Genomic DNA, 27,916 nt, shown 5'->3' on the forward strand with positions numbered 1-27,916 from the left:
GACTGGACTGAAGTCATTTTGTTTTGAGAATTAAAAGACCAAATGACGTTCTTTCCTCATTTCCACATAGTAATGCCTGGCTCTCTGTGGCAATACTGTCAAATGACCAGTGGGAAAATTGTTTAGTTATGTGAGGCCTTAACACCTAACACAAACCTACAACAAAGCTCAAAAATATTCACTTTTGAAAATGACCACGCAGGAAAGCCTCACGAGTTGTGTTTTTTATTGATTGACATTATGGTTCATTAAATCAATAGATGAATAAAGCATTCCTTGATAATGGCATTAAAATGCAAGCAATGTAGACTTCTCAAAACTCATATTATATGTGATGGTGAAAGTATTATTCATGATAAAATGAAAAATGTGTATACTTACTTAATCTTGATATGATCTAGAAAACTACCACACTTCTAAGAGCAAGGCAAGTGGAAGACAGAGAAGTGATTAATAAATGATGTATGAACCAAAAACAAAGCCTTCACTCATCGAATGGTCTTCTTTTTTTCATGGGCTACAACTAATAAAATGACAATACAAAGCACTTGTAATTTTACAATTCTCCAGTGACTCTGCATAATTCAGCCATACATTTTGAGGTGTTTCAGTCAAGAACTAATTTCTTTTGTTGTCCAAAGAGCAGAGCTAAGCAGTAGCTTCATGATTCTTAAAAATATATCAAAGATCAGGTCTTTGGAGACAGACTAGACTTCTCCCAAGACATCTATTTAATTTGTTGGCTAGACTGGGAAAAACATAGGAAAGATAATGGCAAACGAAAAACGAAATATATCTAAGAGCAAAGATGAAAATGCACAAGAAAACTGGAATGTTTAGATTTCTTGATTTTTTTGTCCTGGCAAGTAGAATCTCAATGAAGTAGATTTTTTTATTCACTCTCTGATTAAAAGAGAAAAAAAAAAAAAGGAAGCCATGATTATTATAAATTATAAAATGTTATGTAATAATGATAATGAACATTTATAGAGCTTAAACAATACTAACGATCCTACTAAAAGATAATAACATTAGCTCCATCTCACAGATGAGAAAACTAATTAAATAACTTGGCTTAAAGTCCCACAGCTCATTTTGGGCAGAACTGAGAAAAGAACTTAAGTTTCCTGACTGCAAGTTCAATTTTCTTTCCATGATACTAAATTGCTAATCTTGCCCTGTAATGGGGCATGCCCACCTCACATTTGAAGCTCCTAACGCGTTGAATGGATATTTTTGGTATACTGTACTCTAGTCTCTGTGACAGAATTAGGAGATGGGCATAATTTCCAGAATTCCCTGCAAAGTGGATCCCACGAGGGTTTCAGCTGTGGTAAGTGGTGCCTTGTCAATAAAATGAGTGATGCTCCTTGTCAAAGACCTCGCTCAGGTCGTTTCCTGAGTAAGTTGTAGTCAGTGGTGTTTGAGTCCATTATTCTCCTTATAATCTCTCTCCAGTTTCAATCGCAGAAAAGATTCAGGAAAGAGGGGTAGGAATAACTTCTTCCATATAATTTATCCTGAGTCTTTCCTCTATTTCTGATTTTTTGTTGTTGTTACTACCATTTTGAGACTTGAAGACAGTTTTTCACTGAAACAAATATCATACTCAGAGCAAAACGGTTCTCTCACCCAATTCATACAGGATTGTATAAAACACAAAAATAGTATGTGGATCATAGCTTCTTGAGATACTTTAAAAGGAATAAATTTTTTTTGCCCAGTTCCCCATCCCCCTTTCCTCTGGCAACCATCAGTCTGTTCTTTGTATCTATGAGTCTGTTTCTGTTTTGTTTTGTTTGTTTTCAGGGGAATAAAAGGTACAAGCTTCCAGTTATAAAATAAGTAAGTCACAAGGATGTAATGTACAGCACAAGGACTATAGTCAATAATATTGTACTAGTCTTATCGTGGTGATCACAATGTAAGGTATATAAATGTTGAATCTTGAATCACTATGTTGTACACCTGAAACTAATATAATAGTGAATGTCAACTATATTTTAATAACAAAATTAAAACTGAAATACATTTTAAAAAAAGGAATAAAATCACCAAATCTTATGTGTTCTTAAATGTTATTGATTTCCTGACTACCTTGCAAATTATAACCATCAGCTTTTAACCAAGACTAGAATTTACTCATTAATCAAGGCTTTCTTAAATAATTTTTCCTTTGTGTTAGTTTAATTTGTATTAAAGTCATTACTACCTAATAGAAATTTATACAATTTTTAGCACAGATTTCAGCAGTCCTAATTTCCCAAATGACAAATTAGCCATTTGCTCATTAGTATATTAATATACAACGAACCCTGAGTTATTTATCTTCATGATTGCCTTTTTCCTTTCTGAAATCAAGTCATTTTAAAAATGTGTTTTAAATGTATTATAGAACTCAGTGGCACATCTTTCTCAAATCTGAACTAAAAGTGAGAAAACATGTGAGAACAAAGAAAGAAAATAAAGGTCTTACGGGATATGGTTCAGAATTTCTTCTCCACAATGAGCTTCAGGTTTTAACTTGCAGGTCAGGGCCTCACAGCAAGGATTAGTACATTCCTTGAAAGCACACACACAATGGGAAAGTGGGTTCAGCATTTCTTCCCTATTGACTAGGTACATAGAATTCTGGTACAAGATGGCAATACAAGTTCACTTTTTAAGCTAGATTACTCTGCTATACAAATTGCAGTGGAAATGACCAAGGAAAGTTAATAATAGGAAAAAAAAAGTTAAGCGTAATGAAAACTACCTCTTAAAAGGACAATAATAGAACTATCCAAGAATCCCCCCAAATGAATTTGTCCTATATGGTAAGTATTATGTGTAAATTAATTTAAAACATCAAGGGAGAATATTTCTATACTAGTCAAACTGTTTGAAGATTGAGAAAAAAATATTTTAAGTCTTCAACCTTTTTTGCTAAGCCTGCAAAATAGTATACACAGAACTATTGATAATGAGAACTGGTAATGCATACACACACACACACACACACATTATTCTCATTAATGATTATAAATGTAAAAACTTGAATGAAATATCACTAAAATACCATTTTATTAATGTAATAACTCTTTGTTACAACTATGCAGGGTGTTTTTTCACCAAAAATGCAAGGGTGTCTCAACTGTACAGAATAAAGTAACATAATCTATCATATTAAGAGATCGAGGGGAGAAAAACAACTATTATTGTGATAGATGGAAAAAATTAGCTGGTAAAAACTCAGTAGCCATTATTAAATTATTGAGGCATATATAACAAACTATGAACAGAATTTTATATCAACATGATAAAGAAAATATATCAAATAGTAAAAATATATCCAATAAAATAAGGGATAAGACAGGATTATTTACAGCCTATATTTTTAGAGAAATTCTGACAAATGCTGTGAGATAAGAAAAATATATGAAAGTATAATAATTGGAAAGTATAAATCATATTTTCATTATTTGTGTCTGAAAAAATTCTTGACCTGAAAAAACCAGAGGATCAACTCTAAAAATATTGGGTGAGTCACTACGATAGCTGTGTAAGATAATAATTAAATAACACAGAAAGTAATAATAAAGTAAATCCTAGAATAAAAAAGAAAATATTACACATACTAATAGCAAAAAGAAAAATAGAAAATACGTCAGAATAAACTTTCAAAATGTGCCAGAATTAACTGAAGAACTTGATATATAATTTTCCTGAGAAATTTTGAAGGCAATTTGTCTTTTAAAACAATATTTAATGTTGTGAAAACACTAGTGGCCTTCAGAGTGAAATATGAATTTAATGAATTTCAGTCAGATTCTCAATTGTATTTGTGGGCAAGCTGAAAAAAAAAATACCAAGAATTACATGGAAAAATTAACATTGAAGAACTGCTATGCAATTCTTATCAATGAAGAGCGTTACCATTAAAGATATTAAAAGGTATTGTGTAGCATGATGCTTGTGTTATAATATCTAGACAGATAGAAGGATGATTTTTAAAACCTAGAAAAATACCTAAATATTTACATAAAAATATTCAAGTGGCATATCAGAGCATGGGAAATGGATTATTCACTAATAGATACTATGTAAAGTATGTATACTATGTATGCCATTTGCCTGCTGAAATTAGAAGTACTAGGATTATGAATAACTTCAATTGTCTTCCACCTAATAAACCATATGGGAATGTAAGCAGGGAAGACTAAGACAAACTTAAATGTAACTTATTATGAAGTATCAAATCATTTGTAAAATTCCATATCTCATTATAAATAGAAAATTTGCAATATTCTTTATAAATGATTAAGTTACACCATGTAATGTTCTAATATAAACAGCTTAAAATTTCTGAGGAAATAAACTGAAGTACAGAGAGATTATGTGCTTTTCCCTTTTTAATAGAGCCTCTTAAAGTAATGGATAAATCTTGAGTTGCAATGGGCTTCAGCAATTACTACCTTTTTATCCTCGGAACTAGTTACTTAAACTTTTCTGAGTTTCACTGCTTCTTCTCTAAATTGGGACAATAACAAAACATATTTTGTAGGTTTGTTGTGAGTAATGAAACAGAAAATATTTTGCAGATTGACATAGAAAATCTCTTCAAATATTAACTTATTTTCTTAAAGGAAAAGAAGATTGCTAAGAAAATAGAATGCTGTCTTTTAGAAACCTATTATAGTATGAGATTGTTAGCAAACATTCGCAGAGACATTGTTTAGAGTACACCGATGCCTTGAAGTGTTCAGATTTTATCAATATTAGCAGAATTATAGTAATTATTTCAGATGTTCTATGTTAATAACCCATTTTCTACAGGTTTATGTAATTTTTCCTTTTTCTCCTTCTCTGTTTTATTTACTGCCTGGTTTACACACTAGCTTGATGAGAGAACAACTCTCCTTATGAAGGGAAATTACTTCTAGATCTGTAACTGTTATTGCGAAACAAATGATCAACTGTGACTTTATGTGATTTAGGAATTTCTGACTAATATATCTAGGACAATCTTAAGTGACACGTTGTAGTTAATGATTGACTTTTTTACAATGAACTTCATACAGTCATGTCATAAGCATATCCTGGCTTTTGAAATGCCTTTCAAAAGATAACTAACGTCAGTACTAAAAACACAAGGGCAAGTCTACTTTTTACTATGATGTGAAGCTTGTCTTTGGAAAGAATTTCCAAAAGAACTCCTTTTTTTTTTTTTTTTAGTATATGTACTGCCGAAGCGAGCACATTCTTTTTTTTTTTTTTTTATAAAGGAAAAAGAAAACAGAGAGCCACAATGACTCTCTGATAAGTTTTTGAAACGATGGGTATTTTCATACCTTAACAGATCCACAATCACAGTCTTCTCCCACTTCCAGAAGTTGGTTCCCACACACTGGGTTTGTTGTTACATTTTTAGGACTCATTGCTTGAAATAGGCACTTTGGTTTTTGAGATAAAATGTATTTTTCAAAATGTGACCGGCAGGACGCACTGAAATCCTTTGGGAATTTTGAACTGTGACCAGAAGAAAAATCAGAAATACCATGATATACAGTGATAAATGAATATGAGAACCTGACTTGTCTAACCGTATTACCTAATTCAGTGGAAATTCCAAATTTAGTATCTTTTCTGGACTGTAATGTGTTATATGTGGAGGGCGACAGAGCATGCATACTTGGCTGGTTAGAAAACTATTTTCCTAGACACCTAGTTGTAGAGCTGGAAGAATTTAAATTCCTACGTGGATTCAGCACTGTCCTAATTGGCAGCAGTGATGAGCTTCACCATTTGTTATCATTAAGGGCTGGGAGTGAAGCAATAATAACAATGAACTAGTGAAAGGAAATAATTGCAGACTTATAGGTTCTATGGACATATTTCTCTTCCTATTCATGAGCACTTCAAGAGAAAACTATGTTTTATTCATTTTGTTACCCGAAGTCTGGCATTAGAAGGTAGTTAATAATAACATAAAAAAAGGATTGATTGATTTGTGTTGGGGACAGTTGTCATCATCTTGATACATATTTTTAGAATATATATTCCTTTAAGTTAAAATAACATGGTCACTATACTTATGCGCTATCTTGGTATATTTGGAAATCCTAAATAACGAGCCTGATGGCTGGTAAACTTTGTGCATCAAGAGGTCGGAGGTGAATTAATGGGATACACTGCCCTTGGTAAAAAATGCCCATCCTACTATATACATTACATCTGAATTCTTTAAGATTTAAGAAATATTTTCCCTTCTAGGGTGACAAGGTCTCACCTCAGATATTGATTCATCACACAACTCCCAGAGGGACACTTGACGTTATATGGAATATCAGGCATACCAAGGACATGACCCAACTCATGTGATATCACTCCTACAAGAGCCACATTATTCTTTTTCTTAGCCTGAAAAAAGTAGAAACATCTATGACTTCTTTGCTTATTCAGTTAATTCTTCATTGTTGCCAAAGTTCAGTGGTAAAAACAAAACAAAACAAAATAGTTTGACAGATAAAGTTCCTTTCCCTGTCATTGGTTATTGTAAAATATTGAATAAACATTTGAAATGACTGACTCCTGTGAATCCAACCACTGAGTCAGTGCTCAGTAAATATTTGCTGAACTAATGATAAGTTCTCAGTAAACCATGTTAAATTAAGATATATACATTCTTCATAGGAAGAACTAAAAGATACCATACTATGTACTCAAAGGCCTCTGAAAACTATTGGCAACCATACCATTGACATTGGTAGTGCTTGGCCATATCACTGTCTGATCTCTCTGGCCATCGATACTGGGAATGATTAATTTAAATTTGGCTCAGGCCACAGAGGGCGCCTGGATTCCCTTTCTCTCCCAATCTTCCTGCTCTTATTCCATAAAATCAACTTCTGGGAGAGCCAATGTAAAGAAATATTCTGTTTCATAATCTAATGAATCTTCAGTGTAATGGTCTACCAGTAATTTCATTCCTATTTTTATTTACTGACTCAGCAGATGTTCATTGTGCTAACTCTACATAAGGCATTATGCTGGTCTTCACAGAGGATGTAGAACCACAGGGAGCCTTATGTAAGCTTACAAACCTCAATGACAGCAATCGAAGATGGAGAACACAAGGAATTCGAGGCTGCTATTCCTACACGTCGATCGCTGAAGCCAATTCCACTGTGTGAAAGTTACAGGTACATTGTCAAAATCGGAGTCTTTGGAATGATTAGCTTGTGTCAATCATATGTTAGATTTCCCTTTTTGCCCTACCGTTTTTATATTCACTGGGCCCCAGAAAAGCTTCTGCTATTCCATAGTATTATAATGACTACAAATGGTTATCCCACATCCAAGAGTCCATTTTGGTGATCTGTCATGGGTCTCCAATAATGTCACAGATGAATTGCTAATGTTAGAACTTCAGGCTGTCTGACAACTCATCGGGGAAATATAATTGAACATAATCTCTACCAAGAAACCTTTGGGATAACTATCCACTCCGCTTACCTTTGCTTGGCCTTGGTCTCTGCATGTGCTCACCTGAGTAGCTGAGTATGGTCATGAATCTTTATTCTCCTCAGGTTAGAACGATGCCAATTCAGAAAGTTGCCATATGTGGTGCCTATGTTGGGTACCACATTTATCTTATCGCCATCAGACCATATTTCAAGACCTACCAAGGTCACTTGAACATCTATGGTGTTATAAATCTGTGGAAAGAGCATTTTCTTTATAAATTTTTTTCAGATTTCTTTAGTGTTTTAGATCCTTTGCTGACCACAGTGATGGATAAATGCATCCCATTTTGAAAATAGAAATCATAGAAGTTGCCTTTGCTACGGTATATTTGGTTTTACCTTAGTGTTTATCCTTATCTGCTAAATTTCCCAAAACTGTTGACCTTAAACCATTCTGACCCTCCCAACTCCTTATTTCGTGAAACCATAGGGAAGTCCCAGGCTTCCATGTGCAAACACATGTTTCTAGGACAAATATCTTACCACGTTCAGTAGGTTCATCACATCAAACACAAAACTTCTTATCAAAGTGAGATTCCCCTTATACATGTTATACTGTAAAACACAAAATGCAAAGCATAATTAAAACAGCAAGTTAAAGTGAGAAAGCTGGTAAGGCATAGGCATTCACATTTTTAAAAGAAATTACACATTTCAATGTAAATAAGTGTCTATTCATTCAATGTCCTCCTTATATAATACTCTGTGTTTCAACAAATTCTATTTCAAATGTAAGAACTTTTTGGTAAGAGAAAAATTAGGCATTTATGTAAAATTTCAATGTTTTCCACTTTTACATTGAATAAATCAAATTAATAATTTCAATGTTTTCAAACCAATTGAATAATATAAAAATTTGATTATAAAGCAATATTTGCTAGTTAGAAGCAGATCCTAGCAGTTTTATAAATGTAACTTGTAATTTATATATAATTTATGTAATTATATACAATATATGTAATTTATATATAGTTTTATGTCTATATTTATATGATATAGTGAGAATTTAACAAAATATTTTAATAACCCATTCATTTTGTTTTTCATTATTATAGTTGATTTTCTGCATTTACCTGGTATTAAGTATATTTCCAAGATCTGGATATTTTGGCAGCAGATGGATATTAAATGGGATGGGTGAACGAAAACTACTGCTAACAGGGCATGTAGAACAGATAAGACAATCTGGTGAACAGGCTCTGTATTTTCAGCCAGAATCGTTTATTACTTATGTTCACTTGATAAGAAAACTTAAAAGTTGCCTTAATTGGCCAAGAAGCCATGTATTCATACTCACGAAAGCATTATCCAGCACCAAGAAGAGATCAATATACTTCTCAGCCTGAAGAAGGTCTTCTTGCTTTACAAAGAGTAAAAGAAGATTGTTAATAATTATCTTTACCCTAAAAGATTGAAAAGCTACAAAGAGATTTGGCGTTTTTTTCTTCAGAGGGAAATTAAATTAAAGAATAATTCATTATGCAGGCTTTACGTATACCAGTCACTGCTGAGCTTACCAGTCTATCATATATCATTGTGGAGACAACTGAATAAATGATGACGTAGGAAAGCTACACTTACCTCTGGGTTTTTGAGTGACCTAGAGTTTCGAATGAGGCCATGTTTTCTGCCAGCATTTCTTACACGACAGGTGTGATTAACGGGGGCTAGCTCCTCCTGGTCATATGTGAGAACAGCATGTTCTTCTTGGTCTGTGCTTTTCAGAGGCTTTATCATATATCTTTGATCGTGATGTGTAAAGTATCCCCTGTGAGATACAGAGACTCATGTTTGAGGATTTTCGGCCACAGAGTCACATATACTGACCAGAATGCAGCAACACCTCTTCCTCCATCCCAAGCTCACAGATACAGTTTTCATCCATAGGCTTTCAGTTAACTTTTGCTAACTTAAGTTATAATCAGTATTTGTCAATGCTAAAATGGAGCCTATATTATTTACTCAGAGAACTGTGAACAAGAATTACTAAGATGAAGGTAGCCCAAAGAATTTGGAATTTATATCATGAACTCCATAAATATTTGTCCATAATTTATTTATACATTTGGCAAATATTTCTTGTCAAGTCCTAGGAATATAATGGAAAACAAAGCAAAGGAGTGTGCAGATACCTAGAACCCCAGAAGAGAGAAAGAATGATGAGCAGATGAGCCAGAGGAACAGTTTGGAACTAGTAGATTAAATAATTTCTCTTCTTAGTAGAAAATTTGTTCAGAAATATAAAGTGAATCCATATTACAAAGCCAACACAGCCATCAAAAATTATATCTATAAAGGTATCTGATAATATGGGAAAAGATGTCATGTGGCATGAATCATGCTGGAAGGACAATTATGCATATTTTATTTCATATTTCAACCTCTGTATTTCATGTGAAATACAGAGGTGCCAAAAACTGTATACACATTTTAAGAAAGGCAAACACTGTATTAAAATTGTAATACTCAGTACAAGTCACATTTGACATCTGCAATTACAAGAGGTGCTCAGAGTGGTTACCATCAGCGTCCACACTTCTGATTATGGCAAATTACTGCTTGAGCAATAAGTTGACCAAAGTGTTAACATCTCTTAAAATATGTATACATTTTTTGGCACCCCCGGTATACTTGTCTATGTGCATACAATGCTGCAAACATGGCAAAATGTTAGTAATAGTGATCATGTGGAGGTAAAATTTCATGGTGGTTATTTTCTTATTGGTGCTTTTTCTTACTTTCCAAAATTTCCCTAATTGACAAGAATTATCTTTGTAAAGAGAAATACCATAGAGAGAGAGAGAGATGCACGTGCCTACGCACACAGACTTTAAAAAATTTCACCATAACAACTGCAGGGTAGAGTCTTTAAGAAAATAAAACAATGTTTTCAGGGAGTGGGGTGGACAAACGTGGAAATGGATCCAGATAGTATCAAGGTCCAAAGGGCAGTGTAGCATCGTGTTTAAATATCGCTATGACTAACTTCTACTAGATCCGCAGGTTATAAAGTGATTGCAAGGGTGATACTTTATTCTTCACTTTAACCACATATATTCAGCATTTTATATATAGAGAAAAATTCACCAAGATAGTAAGAAGACATGATGTCCAGGAAGACTGACCCTGTGTAACAAAATGGTGCTTAATGTTTAATATTTTGGGGAGTAGTCCTCACCTCAACCCATTACAAGTGCAAATGCTGGCAACAGAACCCTTTTCATTCAGGATATGTCCTTTATAGTAGCACTGTTCCTAAGGTTGGAAAATAAAGGAAAATAATTAACTACAAGAATAAATGTATCACTGTTGTGGTGAAAGCTGTTATCTTAGATATGCAGGAAAGTTCATTGAGTAGTGGCTGTGGCCAAACCAGTTCCCAGAAACAAAAACAGGGAGAACTTCAGACGTGTTATGAACTGCTCTACCACTGACCTGGAAGCTCTCCATAGTGGATGGCTGACCTGTCTTTCTGAATTAATTCACACTGAAGAAAAGTCCAGGGAGGTTGAGCATAAGGGAGTTCATGGTGAAAGTGGACATTGCGTCTGAGAAGTAGCCAATTCCCCTGGGACCCACAGTACTCTGGTGATTTGATGGCCAGCTTTTGAGAATATGGCTCTCTTGTGCTGGGTTCCTAAGACACTATGCATCATATATCCTAAAATGGGATACACATTTTTCTAGATTCTAGAGTCCTCAAGACTTAGTCTCTCATATTAACTCCTTCAATTCACCATTTTAATTTTTGTGTTAGGGGAATATCTTTACCAGCCTCAAAAAACCTAGAGAATTTTTCTACAACTAGAAATTCAGATATGATTGGTGTTCCATAAAAGCAGAGGGTCACTTGTCTAGAATGATCTAAGAAAGCTAATGAATAACCGTTTGTTCAAAACAAATTGACTTGTTTGAGGGCATGAAATTTCATCCATGTTTTTCTCTATTTTGGAAGGAATCTCATTATAAACATTTTCTCATAGAAGACTTGGAAAAGGTGCCACATTAAAGTATCATCAGCCATTCACACTTGAGCATGAATGATCAGATAATTGTCTTGGAAGTTAATGTCAGCAAAAATCCAGATATCCAAGTGATGAGAATTTTGATGTGAGAAAGAAACAAAGAGCAATTTTGTGGCAGAAGACTTGTCTATTTTTCACAGAGACATATGTGTTTGGGGTGTCACAGAGGGTGGCTATGAGAAACACACTTAGCCTGGTAATAATCCATGTTAAGCCTTTTTATACTCTCTTTCTGTTCTTCCTTTGGCCTTGTTTCTCCATGTCTGACATCTAGGCCTTGGCATTATTCTATAGGGCAGTAGTTTAACCAGATATAAAATTACATTAAATAATTGCTATTCTATTGCTGACATCAGAATAAATGCATGCATCATCAGAACATAGCAAATAGTGACATGATATTTCCAATACCTATAGGGTAGAATATTCCTAACCTAGTGATGAGGTGCTCTAGGGAAAAGTGGACTTTTGGTTGTTTCAAAAAATGCAACACTTGGAAGCCTCCTAGTACTCCTGCCTTTTAAAAAAACTGACTGATTTTTTGCCTGTTTTTTCATTGGTCATAGAGGAGCATCTTGCTTTCAAGTTCTTCGTTTTTAAGTTGTTCTTCAACCTATGAATCTTATGACGAAAGTGGCACATTTCAGGAAGATCCCACCTACCACGTTCTGAGGGCTTGTGGTGATCTCTTCTCCTCTGGGTGAGTAATATGTTTCAGTGTAATCTTGCCCCAGGAGATGCCTGTAGAGAGTAGAAAGTTGCATGATATACTCACTGTGCTGATAAAGGCTACTATTCCTGACATGCTGTTTAGCACTAAAGGGATGATAATGCCTACAATGAGAAAAAGCTGACATTCTGACCCATTGATCCTTTTCCAATATTGGACTTTGCTGCTGAAGCAAATCAAAGCATCAGCTATACCAGAGGGATCTGAGGGAAGAAATGCCCCCAGCTACTTTTTAGCTGAAGATTCTCTATCTTTGAATGGGTTATGTTTGGATTCTTTGCATCGAGGGCACAGCCTCCCCACTGTCTCTGAAGGGTGCTGGGTCACAAATATGCATCAAGGACCATTGCATTTAGAGAGAAGTTTTCTGACTGTTATAGAACTCAGTGGAGCCCCATCCCCTGGGTTGTGTCCAAAGGCTGTGTGCTCTGAATGAGCCTTAGACATAAGTTCATATAAAAGTAATGGAAAGTCACATCAAAGACTTGACTTTATCTGGGTAGAAAAGATTTTCAGTGAATTCCAAGAAGCATCAAGGAAGAAAGCACTCCTTGTTTTATACTATGCGTGTAATTTCCTAGGGAAGCATCAATTTCTTACATAACATTAGCACTCATTGGCACTAATCCAAAACATCTAAAACTCAACATACTTCATGTCTTTTATCTCAAATCACACTAATAGAATCTCAAGATTTATTTTTCTACATTCTCAATATAATCCAGTGATTAAACTTTTGGGAGGTACCACTTACTTGGTTTTTTGTAAGCAAAGAATGACTTCTTCTCCATTTAATATAATCTGATACTGAAGTTCAGATTCATATTTTTCCTAAAAATATTTAATAGTATGATATCAATTTACATTTCTGAGTCTATCCAAAACTTATGATATAACAATACATGTAGTATATATACAAGAATAATTATGAATGCATGGAAGATAAAAGTAGCTCTCTTATGCCTTTAAATATGTAAAATTAAACATAAATTGTATACTTAGATGGATTTCCCAAAAGCACAATAACATGGTAGTAATACTTACAAATTGAACTAACTCTAATATGTGAGATAGGGAATAACGATTTGCCCTAATGTACAATATACAGTCCTGTGTATCCTAATGGATCATTAATGGGATAATAATAAGGCATATTGTTTTATTATGCTAAAACCAAACAAAATATATTAAAGACAACCAATCAAAACCTACTAAGAATTAAATGAAGTAAAATTTACAAAATGAGAGAAATAATTACAACAATGTAATAGTCAAAGAGTTAATGTTCTTAATAAATACTTAAATCTGTTAATTAATGAGATAATGTTGAGTTTTCCATTATAGACAAAATGACCAAGGCAAAGACAATTCAATGAGGACAGGGGCTGAGAGTAGGGGGAAGACATGGATTTGGTGACTTGGTAAAGAACATCTTCAAAAATGGCTGCCCTTCCTATGCTCTTTTATTCCCCCCACCAGAAACTTGGAGAGATATCCAAGCAGCTTTATTTTTTCTGATCAAGTGAGGCTTAACTGTAAAAGCATTCTGAGAAATGCTTTGCTCTCTCTTGGACAAAGGGGAAATGTATAGATGGACTTCAATGTTAAACCATTAGATGTTGACTGTGACATCACTTCTGTTAGTAAAAAGGTTCTTTATTGTCTCTTAAGATGATTGAAAAATCCCACAGTCATTTACGTTACTTACCTCTTTGGCATGCTTCTCTGTCTGGTTGTCCTGTAGCTCTCTTTTGTGTAAAATGTGTAGTTTTTTAGGATAAACTACTTGATAGACTTCTAATTCGGGTGTTTGTTTGATGGCTATTGCTAGAAAAAGAGGTAATATTGATGTAAATGTTGAAAGGATTTTGTTTTGGTTTTGGTTGGTTGGTTTGTTAAAATGGCATGGAAAACTGAATTCCCATGGAGAAGCATTAAGAAGAACAAGTTATTCCTTCTACTTGAACTTTGATAATAAAGAATTCTTTTGCTCTCCACCACTCCCCACCCCCTATTCTAGAAAGACATGACGATGATGAAACAATTCTTTTGATGATCTATCAATATATGTAAACTCTAGGCCACCATGCCCAGGAGAGGCAGGTGTTGGATTAGAACAAAAATTATAGGAACAGGAAGTTTGCCTGTAGTAATCCAGTTCCTTCTTTCTCTATAGTCCTCCTCAAAATTGTGAATTTTTCTCTTATTGTCTTCAGAGATCTCTGTTTTTCCTTTTTATGCCCTTTTCTCTCTGTGGTGCAATCCCTGATTACCCCCTCCCCAAATCAACTTTTTTATATACAGATACTACTTTCTTCTTAGGAAAGACTCTACTGTGTTATTTTATTTCTCAGTGTAACAATAGACCATTATGTTCTTTCTCACATTGGCATTTGCCCTCAAAACTTTAGGTTTCACAGGAAATAAAGTTTTTGTTTTCCTATGCTGTAACAATTTTAAAGCATCAGAGACCAAGTAGAAAAACTGTCTATAGACTACATGTCCCTCTTGTTGCACTTGGAATTACATTGCATAGACAATTTTCTATTTTGCTTGCATATAGTAGTCGAACGGATATTGAAGCCAAAATATGTGACCTTAAGTCCTACCTACATGACCTTGTAAAAGCCACTTTACTTTTCTATCAGTTTATTTACATAAAATAAAGTTTGGTGTAAAAGTTGAATAGCATAAAATATGTATGATATAACACCAGTCTAGGAAGATGGCAGGTATACTTTATCCATTTTTTCTTTTAATTGTTCAATCATCCATATAGGGTTTATCTTATTTTTAAATGTTCCTATTTTCATAGATAAGTGTCTATGCTTAGAGAGAGTTTCCCACTCAGTGTGACAGACAGTGTGACCTTAGGAACACCAAACAATTCTATACCTGGTTGATGTGGAAAAACTGAAGGGAAATACTAAAGAAAAAAAAAAAAATCTCTTCTAGTCAACTCCTAAAGTTCTGCTGTGATGCTATCCTAAGAAGGATTTATTACATATGAAAAAAGAAATGTATAAATATATTACTAAAAGTTCTTTACCAAAAAGAATATGAATCCCATTAGTGGAAAGAGTTGTAAGGTTGAAATTAGAGTGAATTTTAATGATTTCTAGTCCCAACTCTAGTACTAACTATTCAGTTGGTCAATTCATTTTTAATTTTGCTTAATAATATAATTATGTCTAACTTAACTCTAATTTTACTTAAGAATCTTCCTTGTCATCCACCCTGGCTCAGCCTTTGGATAAATCATGTCTTCAGATAAACGATTATCTTTTTATGGGGTAGAAAGTATCAACATTATTCAAGATAACATTGGAGATGGTTAGGAAATTCTTGAATTCTGGTCTTGAAGTCAATTCTCTGGTGTCATTAGAGGCTGTGTGTTTTAGAAAACAAAATGACAGAACTTACAGAATTATAGAATGAGAAAGAAAATTTCAGAGACATCTTAACTAAATTATTACACCAATCACAATGCCTTGACTATGAGCATGGAGTTTATATAAATTGAGTAAATATATCAAAATGCAAACAATAGCTAACATGTCATTTTCTTAAGGGTACTTTAAAAATGCATTAAGTAATTTGTCTTTTGTATAAATGTCAATATATTAATGCTTACCTTCAGTTTGTACGATGAACCAGAGGACAGAAAGCAGGACCAAAGTCATGTTGGCGAGTGCAGGTAGATGAGAAGTCCCACACAGCATGAAGATGTGGTCCCCCAGTTATCTCCCCTACTTCTCTTTACAAATTGAAAACTAAAATAAAATCCTCAAACCTTATTTATGAGTTTGGGGAATGTTTTCTAATGGTGTTGGGAAATTGCAGTGTCAAGATCATGGGACTGTTCCTCATTGATGAGACGTGTTTATATCTGTGGTTATGGCCTATTAAGGAATCACATCTAGACAGCTGCTTGGCCCGAAGTTCCTATAACAGAAGGAAAGTAACTTAGATGTTCGTGCTCATATTTGCATACATCACTATTGCTGTTCAGTAACCTTACAGAAATTGATCTACAAAGTTAGAAATTGTACCAGTAGTCTCTACATTTTTTGAGAAATTGGCACAGAGAATACAATCTATAAAACATGTACCAGGCAAAGTCTTACAAGCTAGCATATTGTAATCTCTCTGATTCTCAGTCCCCTTTTCTGTGAAAAGGGGATGGAGATAATAATACCTACCTCAAGCTTCTTATAAAATTCATGTAAAGTACACACACACACACACACACACACACACACAAAACTGCAAAGAAATGTACAAATGTAAATTCTTTTGACAGTGTTAGCCTCAAACAAATTATGCTGCATATGTAGTACGTTTGAAGTGCACTATGAGTTCTACTGGAGGAAAATAATATTTTTCTGGTTACAAAAATAATACATTTTCATGCGCATAAATATCAAAAGAGTATATTGAGGGGAAATAAGTTGATTACCCAATGTCCCAACATCAAGAAATAACTTCTGTTAACAATTTGATAGTTTATTTTTATCTCTTTTCTATGCACTAATAAGAGAATAAAAGAAAATTGAATATTATAAACATTAGTTCTTATTATACAACGGTTTTAGGAAGCTGTTATTTTTTGCATAGCATTATGACATAAACATTTTCCTGTTGAATATTAAGACATTATTTTAATGACTTAAGAATATTGCCTTGTGTGTATACATTATGTAGATCTCCGTATGTGTATATTTCTTTGATTGCATTGTTGATTCTTCCTTTTGGCTAAGTTACTAGAAGTGGTATTATTTAGTTTAAAGGTAAATCTATTTGAGGTTCTTGGTATACACTGACTTTGTACTTCTTAGAAAATTAGTGCCAAATTACATTTCCAGTTATAGAGTTTTCCCAATCTAAAACTCTGTATTTAACTGTTGAGCTTAGTTTTACTGAAACATTTAGAAGTTTGCCAGCTTCTATGATCTGATTGTAAGTTTTATAGTTACTGCTCTATGTCTACAGTTTTTTGCTGTTGCTCAACACTCTTTTGAGTCAGTTACATTTTCTCTATAATTTTATATTTCTTTTGCTGGTCCAGAAGATCAACATTCTACATATATCTCATAGCAGTTACCACTAAATTTTAACAAAATACAATCTTAATTAACATTTCTAACAAATAAAACAAAACTTTTATCAGCATCTTGCCCTTTGCCACCTTATATGCTATTGTCAAGTAGTTTAAGTTCTACCATAATTTTCACCCCAAAGTTATTCTATTTTCAAGTAATTTAGTTCTACTGTAATTTTCACCCCCAAGTTAGTCATGATCATTACTTTTGTGTTTCATGAAGATGACCTATTTGGAATTACTCACATATATACCAACTTCTTTGCTCACAGGTCCTTTAAGAGTTAGTCCTTTCTTAAAAATACATTTCTTTTGTGAAACATTATTTAATAAACTCTTTATTAAAGTTTTCTTAGATTAAGTACTTCCATGTTTTCATTTAAATTTTTTTCTGAGTATATTTATTTCATCTTATTCTTTAATGGTAGTTTAGCTGGCAATACACTTTTGGGATGACAATTAATGTCTCAGCATTTGGAAGCTCTCTTACTATCTTTTGGCAAGTGTTGAAAATTCTGCTTTCAGTCTATTAAAGGGAAATTAATTTTACTTATTAATTATATAAGCAGTATGCAAGGTAAGTTCAGTATTTATTGAGATCATATTAAATTTGAGTGTATGTTCATACTAGTTTATATTAAATTAATATCATTTCTAGGCATTCCCAAATGACCCTGATAATACCCTTACTACTGAGATATTCCTGCAAGAAAGTCTAAATAGTAGAGATAAATCCACAGGCATGGCTTATATAAATGGTAAACATTATGACTGAGGTTTGTGCATTGTATTCAGGTACATTTTAGAAGCGTAGCATTTGGTGAGTGAGAGAGTAAGATAATATTAGCTGGAAAAGAAATAGGGAAATGGGTATTCTGGTGATAGAAAAACTATATAAACAAAGCCATGAGTATGTAGGAAGTCATAATATGTTTGTAGAACTACAATGTGCTCTCCATAATTTGAATATAACATAAAAAATAATAGGTATGAGTAATAGGTTAGGCTTGTGTGATATGCAGGGGTCAAGTTATGAAAAGCCAAGTGTGAAAGGCCTTAAAGAAGAAGGTACACATCTGAAAAATATTTAGCTCATAAAATTGTCCAACTTGCTGACTGGACATGGCAAGTGAGGGAGACAGAGAAATCTGGAATGATTTCTAAGGTACAGCTTGAACAACTATAGGCAACTTACAGATGACATCTTCCACTTTGGTCAGTTGATAGGAGTTGCACTTTAGTTAACCCTTCAAAGGCAGGAGATATATCTCCTGGTGTACACGTCAGGAGCACAGTACCTTGAAGATTATAGATGTTCAAAATATTCACTGAACATTTTCTCTGTGGAAGAAGTTGGTAAACTGAACTACTTCCTGGGAAACTGATGCTGTTTATTAGATAGTTGACTATCAGTCTATAAATTAAAACAGTAGAAATAACAGGGAAGAGATTGTTTACTTGGTGCATCTGGAGGGAATGAAGAATGATATACATACGGACCCTTACAAATACAATATCCAAGGATTGATTAAACATAGAACTTAATTTATAATCATGAAACTAAGAAATCATGGCCAACATCCTGACCACAGAGAATTTTGTTCCCAAAAACACAATTTACAACATTCTGGAATGTTTCATAATGAAGCATATTTCATGATTCATGGCAGACGTTTAAATATTGTCTCACTAGAAATGAAAATCAAATAGCAATATGGACAAAAATTGTAATAATCCCTTAAAACATAAACATTTTTGTATATATTATCTTATTTGGTCATCATAATAGATCTAACTTGTCAGTTCAAATATTATGATTCCTATTTTATAGATGACTCAAAGAGATTAAGTGACTTACTTCGAATCATCTAGAGAGCCTATAATATTGGGCCTGCCAAAAAAAAATGTATACACATGACTTGTATTCATCTTTTGTTATCGCTAGATATTATTACAATTTTAATAGATTTTTTTCCTTTCTTAAAATGTGTATACATTTTTTTTGCACCCTCTGTATATGTCTCTAAGTCACCGAGATCAGAGAGAGGGTCCTTGATATGAGAACTAAAGTATTTCAAATATTTGACTGAGAGAGATCTATGATGGCATCAATTGCCTCAAGGATAAGCCTATTCTTAGAATGTGAAAGGATAGGAATTAGTGGGTTGGGTGAGAGGTTTGAGATGACAAGAGAGGGTTTAGTGTAATTTTTGAGAACAATGGAAGGGGAGCTAAGTAAGGAGAGGTAAAAAGATTATTTAGTTATATTGCTAAAATAACTAAGTTTATAAATCACAGAAAGAATTAGATGTATAGGCATTTCATATTAGAGAATGGGTTAGATACCTAAGTTTTCTGAAATGATAGTAAGGTTTGTTACCATTAAAGTTATTTTATGGTAAGGTCCAAGAACTATAATGCTAGTTTGTTTTGTGGTCTTTAAATTCTAAAAGTTCTGGAATTATACCAGAACTTATCAATAGAGAGAAGTAACCTGGTACATATTAAAGGTGATTCTAAGGGTAGTAGCATCTAAATCCCAAATTCCAGTGACTATATACATAATATAGTATATTTACGCTCAGTAAGTCCTGGTAATTTTCTAAGGACTCATATTCACTGTTTCAGTAGTCAGAAAAAAGCAATGAAATAAAGACAGTTATTACCTTTATTCATATTTCTCAGAGGAGGAAACTGAGGCACGGAGTGTTTAACTGGCTTGACCAATCACACAGTTATTAAACGGTAAAGACTCAAATAAACAAATAAATAAATATCTAATCAGCAGCAAGGGGTTGTGTGCTACACAGCCGTTTCAGAGACACAGAATGATGGAAACCCTGCTATTTTTAATGTGGAATTTGCAATGTTACAATGGAAGTCAACATCCAGCTGGAGAAAGAGAAAGAGTGGGACACCTATGGGGCTAGACTTGGAAATAATGACATCCCATCCTTGGAACTCCATTGGCCAGAACTTAGTCACATGGTCACCTTTAACTGTAAGGGAGGCTGGGACAATCGTCTAGCTATATGATTCTCAATATTACAGATGAGTAAAAATAGAAGATGAGAGCTGAGCAACTGATATTCAAAGGAAATAGAAGTGGAAAAGTAATAGTTTTAAAACCACCTATGGTGAACCAGCTGTTCTCCCGCTTACATAGGGAATAGGTGGAGTATGTAAGAAAAATCCCTAAAATGGGTTCAAATTAACAGGGTCATTGCATGGAGAGTGAAATTTCAGTTTGATGGATAGTATAGGGATTAAAGGGAATGCAGATAAAGGAAAAGCTTGTTTGCAGGTGAATACAATTCTCTAGCTAGTTCAATAAAAGTAGAGAGGGTTCAGTAAAGATTGCCCTTTCATTCAAAAAATCTTTAGAATTGTTTATGTTGCAGATTTTGTACAACATGTTGGGATGTGAGATTAAATAGTATAATTGTGAAGAAAATTACACCGAACAGGAAGGAAAACAATGTCTGAGTGAAGAGATAAAATAGAGTAGAATGAGAGGGGGTTATTTCGGGTATCAATCAAGGGATACTTCCAGCTATAACGGACTAGCTTGTATCAGGCCAGTCCTGTACTAGTAATGTCTTAATGAGCTACAGAAAAATAAATACACATAAAATCTATCAGTAGGAATTTAGAATAGCTAAGGCAACACGGATTCCAGAGAGAAAGGAATTACACGGAGCTGAGCTAGACATTCCCCTCCAGGTTCTCCTCCAGGCGTTGGGCAACCTTAGGTTTCAGCGAAGAGGTTAAGAAGCTGAGCGGCGTCCTGAGTAGTCAGTCTCCCAGTGCTACAAAGACAAAAATGGGACTCAAGGGTCCCCCAAGAAGGAAGGAGGCTAATAAACTCCCAGGACGTGGTGAGATCCATGAAGGACTGCGTTCAATTAGTAAAGGCAAACAATAGATACTCCAGCCTTTACAGGTTGAAAACTAGTTTCTGATCCGCTCAGTCCCGGATTGTATTCCGGTGGTCTACCTTAAGATGAACTGCCTGCCAGGAGAAAAAGTACATCTTAGCATAGCCTCACAGGGAAATACTGGACAGCAATGAAAGTACCATCTGCTCCATGCAGAATCATGCGTAAATATCACATACAGATTTTGAAACCAAGAGAGTCCTATGATTCTACTGAAAGACATTCCCAAATAGGCAAAACTCAGCTCTGATTTTACATATCATGTAGTGCTTTCCTTAGGGAAGGAGGGAATATAATGACAGCCAGGAGACACGACTGAGGCTTCCAGGGCATGGAATTGTTACATTTCCTGATGGAGGTGGTAGTTCCATAGGATATATGTCTTGTGAAAATTCATTGAGCTGTACCATTATAAAAGTTTTATACTTCTCTGAATATCTATCTGTATATATACTATACCTCCATAAAATTTTTTAAAAAGCTGTTATATATGCATATATGCATATATATCTATATGTTTACACATTGACATAAATATATTTCTCTTGAGTACAACATCAACATTTTAAAACATTTGTTTTGTTGGAAGCTTTTTTTAAAATTGTAAAACTGTTATTGCTACAGTCTTATTTATGCAATAAATAGAGACTGTATTTTAAAAACAGGCTCTTATAAAACCTCCCTTATTTGAAAAAACAAAACATTTCTAGGAGCCACTACACTTTTTAGACTGTTATTATAAAGTCTACAGCAAATCATTGTTAAGTATATATCATTTCAAATTTGTTTATTTCATCTAGATTTATTCCTGGAGGGAACATAATGATTTAACCCATCCCTAAGATTAGGGATAGGATTAAGATTTTATCACACAAATACTAATTTTAAGAAGGAAATATATTACATCTTGCATATTTCATCAGTTGAATATTCCTATTAACCATTCTGCAATTGCAATATAACGAGGTTAAGTAAGTATTTCATTTTCCTTGGTAAAGTATTTATAACTAACAAAAAGACCCTGAAGGAGGGCAATGAAAGACAAAAAAAAAAAAAGACTAGAAAAATTACTAGGTCCTAATCATATTTAATATTTGAGTTTTTATAGAATTTACTATACAATTGCCATTCATAGTTATCAAGTTTTCTTGCTGGATATCATGTGAAGAGAATTGGATTAATTATAATACTTGGTTTGTAACACAGTCTTATAGCCCAATTTTAAATAGATTAAGATGTAGTTTCTTAATTATTCATTTTCAATAATATGTAAGTACCTGAGAAGCCACCACCCAAAACAAAAGCTACAGCCTTTGCCAATAACCTACATCTAACCAGTATCCATCTCATCAACAGACACACCTGCCTTCCTTCCCAACCTAAATTAGGCATTGTCTTGAATTTTGTGTTCATCATTCTGTTCGTTTTCTTTTCCCAATAATCTTAGTGAATCTATACATGATTCTACTTATCTATTACTGCATAACAAACTACCCTAAAACCTTAGTGGTTTAAAACAACAATATATTATTAGTATTATATCTTATAATTCTTTAGGTCAGGAATTTAGAAAGGGTACGCAGCTTGTCTTTATGCCATGACATCTCGGGTTTTAGCTGAACTAACTAAGGCTGGTCAGAAATAATAACTACTCCAGTCTCCCTCTTCTCTCTCTCTCTCTCACCCTCTCCCTCTCTTGAATTTTTCACTCGGCTTTCTTTCTCCTCACTTTCTGGGCAATGAAATGAATGTTAATTTTTTTGTTATTTTCCCACAGACGTCTGAAATTCTGTTCATTAGTTTCAGTCTATTTTCTCTATATTGTTTTGACTAGTTAACTTCTATACTCTTTCTTTTTCATTTTGCTCTTAAATTCATTTTTTGAGTTTTTAAATTTTAATCACCATGTTTTCTAGCTCTGAAATTTTAATTTGATTCTTCTTTATGTCTTTAATTTCTTTACTAACATTTTCTTTTATTCCTCAGAATCACTATTTTTTAAGCATGTTAATAATGGTTTGTTTATGAATCTTTAAAATGACTGCTTTACAATCCTCATCAGGTAATTCTATGATCTCGGTCATCTCAGTGTCACTATCTAATATATATATATATATATATATATATATATATATATATATATATATATACACACACACACACACACACATATATATATATATTTTTCATATACTTTTTTTTTTTCATTCAGGTTGAGCTAGCTCTGGTTCTTGGTATAATGAGTGATTTCTTATTAAAACTTGGGCTTTAGGGATATTGTGTTTTGAAATTCTAGATATTGTTTAAGCTTTCTGTTTTAGCTGGCTTCTTCTGACAGCATTCTGGCAGGAGAAGGGGGACACCACCTCATTACCTGCAAGTGTAGGTAAATATCCACATTCTCCACTGGGTCTCCACTGACACCTAACAGTGGGAATGTTTCTCATTACTGCTGGGTAGGAGACCGGGGTTCTGGTTCCTGACTAGGTTTCCACTGACACTTCCCTCTCTGGAGGGGATAGGAACCCCTAGTTACTGCTCCTCACATGGTTTCCATTGACATCTCGGTTAGGGAAGGTGGCCTCCTTATACATGGGAGGTGGTGAATGCCTTGACTCTCCACTAAGCCTCTTCTGGCAATGTCCCAGCAGTTAAGTTTCTATCTCAAATAATCAATTGAGATAGAAACACCTATACCTATTAGTTGTGCAGTGATACAAAATGCAGCCTGTGTCACTCAGAGTAAAGCCATTGTGTTTTCAGACATTAATGCCCTCACTGGCAAATATAAATATGCTATGATGTACATGTCAAAAATGATGTGAAATACTCTTAAAACAGCTGAAAATACCTTATTGCCAGGTAGGAGCAGAAGTCAAGGTTCTCCACCTCATTTCTACTATGGCCAAGGGGCTGTGCATATTACCACCTAGTAGTGAAAGGACAAGGCTTCCCCTCTGCCTTGTCAGACATCTCCTCAGAATAGGGGTGAAGGGGTATTGGGACAGCCTAGCAAGTATGGAAATCAAAATTTTCCTTTCAACCTTTGCTGGGGTAGTAGGACTCTAGCCACAAATATTTCTGTAGTGTTTGGCTGGAGTAGAGCATTTATAGCTTAAAAGTTTTATGTTTTGCTAACTTGTCTTGTTCCTGGTCCTTTGGGGAAAATGAACAGACTTTTGTTGAGGCTGTTCTTGTCTGTGTCCATTGACATTTCTTATTTTAATGGAATGGTAATATATTTCTGTTGTGTTCTGGGCAACTTTTGTTAACATTTCCTCCTTTTGAAATACATGAGATGCATTGATCAGCATATTATCTATCTTAGTGAAATCTATGTTCTGTTAAAATTATGTATTTTCTGTCGTTATGAACATAGTACTCTGTTAATTAGTCTGTACTACCTGCCTAGTTAATAGTTTTGTTCTGAACCTTCTATAACTTTACTGTTAACGTTTTTCCTGGCTATCCTATCAGTTCCTGAGAGATGTTAAATCATCTACCATGATTGTGGATTTACCTATTTCTCCCTTAATGTTTATTAGTTTGTGTTTCATGTATTTTTAAGCTTTATAACCAGGTACATAACATTTGAGATTATTATGTTTTCATGATGAATGTCCTTCTTCATTTCCAGTTATATATTTTTTTTGTATAAAATCAACTTTTTTCCTAATATTTATATAGCTACAGGAGCTTTCTTACAAACAGTGTTTGCATGGTATTTTTTTTTTTACATGTGATTCTATCTTTACAGTAACATTGAATACTATATGTTTCTTGGGATATAAATTGGACTTTAAAAAAAAATCTTTCCAGAAAATTTTCTCTACTAGATCTCTGCAATTTACTGATTTGTTCCTCAATTTCCTTCATTCTAGTATGCATTCTATTTTATTCTGTATTTCAACTATTACAATTTTTATGCCTAATATTTTTTCCTTGGCTCCATTTTTAATGTTTTATTTCATATTTAGAATATCTTCCCTTATGTTATTAATACATGTTTTTGGCCCCTCTGTTGCAATATTTCTGGCCTCTGTAATCAGATATATTGTTTTTCTTTGGAAATGTTTGTGTTCCCTAATGTGTTTTTGTTGTTGTTGTCATTTTTACATGATACTCCTGTTTATTCTATTAAGCAATGCATGTGGAGAAGGACAATCTCAGATATTGCCAGCTGTCAAAGGTTTGGGAGTGGGGAGTTGATGATTCTCCCACCAGGTGGAAAACCTCAGATACCAGAAAAACAGTCAATTATTCCCCACAGACAGCTCTGAGGTCACATTTTCACCTTTTGCCCCCAGAGAAGCTGCACCTGGAAGATAAACTCCTTAGATGTTACTTCCCTTGTGGGTTTAGAGAGGGTAGAGTGAGAAAGCAACCATCAGGGATTAGTCAGCCTCATGTTCCCTGGCCTCATACTGCACAAGGTTTCTCTATCGCTGATTTTATTCTTGAGTCCACCAGAACTAGTCCCGGTTGCTGCAGGGATACAGACAGCACTGCGCATGCAACACAGAGCTGGCAAGCAGCCAGAGAAGCACAGTAATACTTTCTACTCCTCTTTTACACTCCCACAGACTTACCAAGCTGTCTCCTGTCCAAGCCAGCTACACACAGAAGTCTGCAAACAAACCCACCCCTACTCCCACAATCTCTAGGGGAAACTTCCAGTTTTCTTAAGTTTTTCTGGGAATAAGGAGAAAGACAGTTGTGCCATGTCAACAATTTGCTTGAAATCCCTAGATTTACCTTTTAATGTAAATAAGATATTTTTCTATTCTCATTAAATTTACTTAGAATTAGATCATTCAGGCAAGTAGGTCCTTCAAAACCCCCCTTTTAGCATAAAACTTGCTTGAATCTGCCTAGCTTCTTTTCTTCCTCTTTGCTTCTCCAGTTTGTGTTTTAAGAGGAAAGCAGACGTCTAAACCAAACAGCTCTTTAGTTGTGAGATACTGTTGCACGAGTCCACACAAGTGCTGATGGAGGATTTCTTTGATACCCTCTGAGTCAGTGCAGGGGGGTTCACCATTTGAAAAGAAATTAAAGGACTCAAATAAATATAGGTTCTACTGTGGCATTATCTCCAGTTTCAACAAAATAAAAAGTGCCTAGATCAGTTCAAAAGGCAATGTCTGGCAAATAAGCATATGAAAAATGTTCAACATCATTTGTCATTAGGAATTGAAAGTTAAAACAATAAAATACCACTATACCTTTATCGGAATGACCAAAATCTGGAACACTGACAGCAACAAATGCTGGTGCGGATGTGGAGCAACAGGAACTCTCATTCATTGCTGGGTGAAAAGGAAACTGGTGCAGCCACTTTGGAAGGCAACTTGGCATAACATTCTCTTACCATACAATTCAGTAATCGCACTTCTTGGTATTTATCCAAATGAATGAAAATTTACGTTCACACAAAATCCTGAACATAGATATTTATAGCAGTCTTATCCATAATTGCCAAAACTTGGAAGCAACCAAAATGTCCTTTAGCAAGTGAATGGATAAACTGTAGTACATCCAGGAAACAGAATTTTATTCAGCACGAAAAAGAAATGAACTATAAAACACGAAAAGACATAGAGGAACTGTAAACGCATATTACTAAGTGAGAGAAGCCAATCTTTAAAGGCTACTTACTGCATGATTCCGACTATATTACATTCTGGAAAAAGGAAAATTTTGGAGACAGTAAAAAGATCAGCGGTTGCCAAGGGCTTGCGGAGAGGGGAATGAATCCATGTAGCAAAGAGGATTTTTAGGGCAGTCAAAATGTTCTTGTGTAGTATTATATATAATGGTGGATACATGTCATTCTACTTTTGTCCAATCCATAGAATATATAACACTAAGAGTGGACCCCAAGGTAAGCTATGGACTTTGGGCAATAATGATGTGTCAATGTAGTTTTGTTGATTAAAACATCCCCCACTCTGGTTGGGATGTTTATAGTAGGTAAGGCTGTGCGTGTGTGAGGGCAGGGGCGTAAAGGAAACCTCTGTACCTTCCTCTCGATTTTGCTGTGAACCGAAAACTGCTCTAGAAAATAAAGACTTTTTTTTCCCAAGGCTATGTCTTTTCTGTTTGAGCATGGGAAAGAACCACAAAGGACTGAGTGAACCACGAATGTGAGCCAGAGTTGATCATATTATTCCAACGTGCTTTGGGTTCTGCTATAGTTTCATATATTTTCTTGTTTATGCTTGATGCCCTCATACAAATTTTTTGTTCCGCAACCACCAAGAGAGAAAATGGTCATCTCCATATTGCTTGTTCTTGATTATTTACAAGCTTATTTTTCGATATTGTCTGTAGCCTTTGTTTCTAATATTTAACTTTGGTTTCCTTTTACTCTAGTTAAAGCCCCAAGGTTTTATCAGTAGCACCAATGAAATGTCCTATGTTTAGAATTTAATTACAGTTGAGATTAGATATACATATATGTTAAAATATGTATTTAAAAATATTTTTGTAATTGAATTACTTTTGCTACTTCTGATGCTAATTCGGATGAATAATTAAGATCGGTAAGAGGAATAGGATACAGGAAGCAAATGATGCCTGAGATATTCCCATTGAAACATTTGTTCTTTCACCAAGAG

General features: G+C 34.3%; 1 protein-coding gene across 1 annotated transcript; it reads right to left on the reverse strand.

The window, feature by feature from the left end:
• Positions 1-211: 211 nt before the first annotated feature.
• ADAMDEC1 (ADAM like decysin 1) lies at positions 212-26,849 on the reverse strand. Its single transcript, XM_019714161.2, has 15 exons — positions 26,522-26,849; positions 15,895-16,205; positions 13,969-14,087; positions 13,015-13,091; positions 12,193-12,271; positions 10,684-10,760; positions 9,087-9,273; positions 8,803-8,865; positions 7,989-8,060; positions 7,528-7,697; positions 7,083-7,164; positions 6,269-6,399; positions 5,331-5,508; positions 2,477-2,562; positions 212-903 (listed from the first exon to the last, which is right to left on the reverse strand). The coding sequence occupies exons 2-15, from the start codon at positions 15,980-15,982 to the stop codon at positions 897-899; spliced, it is 1,416 nt and encodes a 471-aa protein (XP_019569720.2). The 5' UTR covers positions 15,983-16,205; positions 26,522-26,849; the 3' UTR covers positions 212-896.
• Positions 26,850-27,916: the final 1,067 nt, after the last annotated feature.

The sequence above is a fragment of the Rhinolophus sinicus genome, linkage group LG07 (assembly GCF_036562045.2).
Source record: "Rhinolophus sinicus isolate RSC01 linkage group LG07, ASM3656204v1, whole genome shotgun sequence".
Classification (NCBI taxonomy): domain Eukaryota; kingdom Metazoa; phylum Chordata; class Mammalia; order Chiroptera; family Rhinolophidae; genus Rhinolophus; species Rhinolophus sinicus.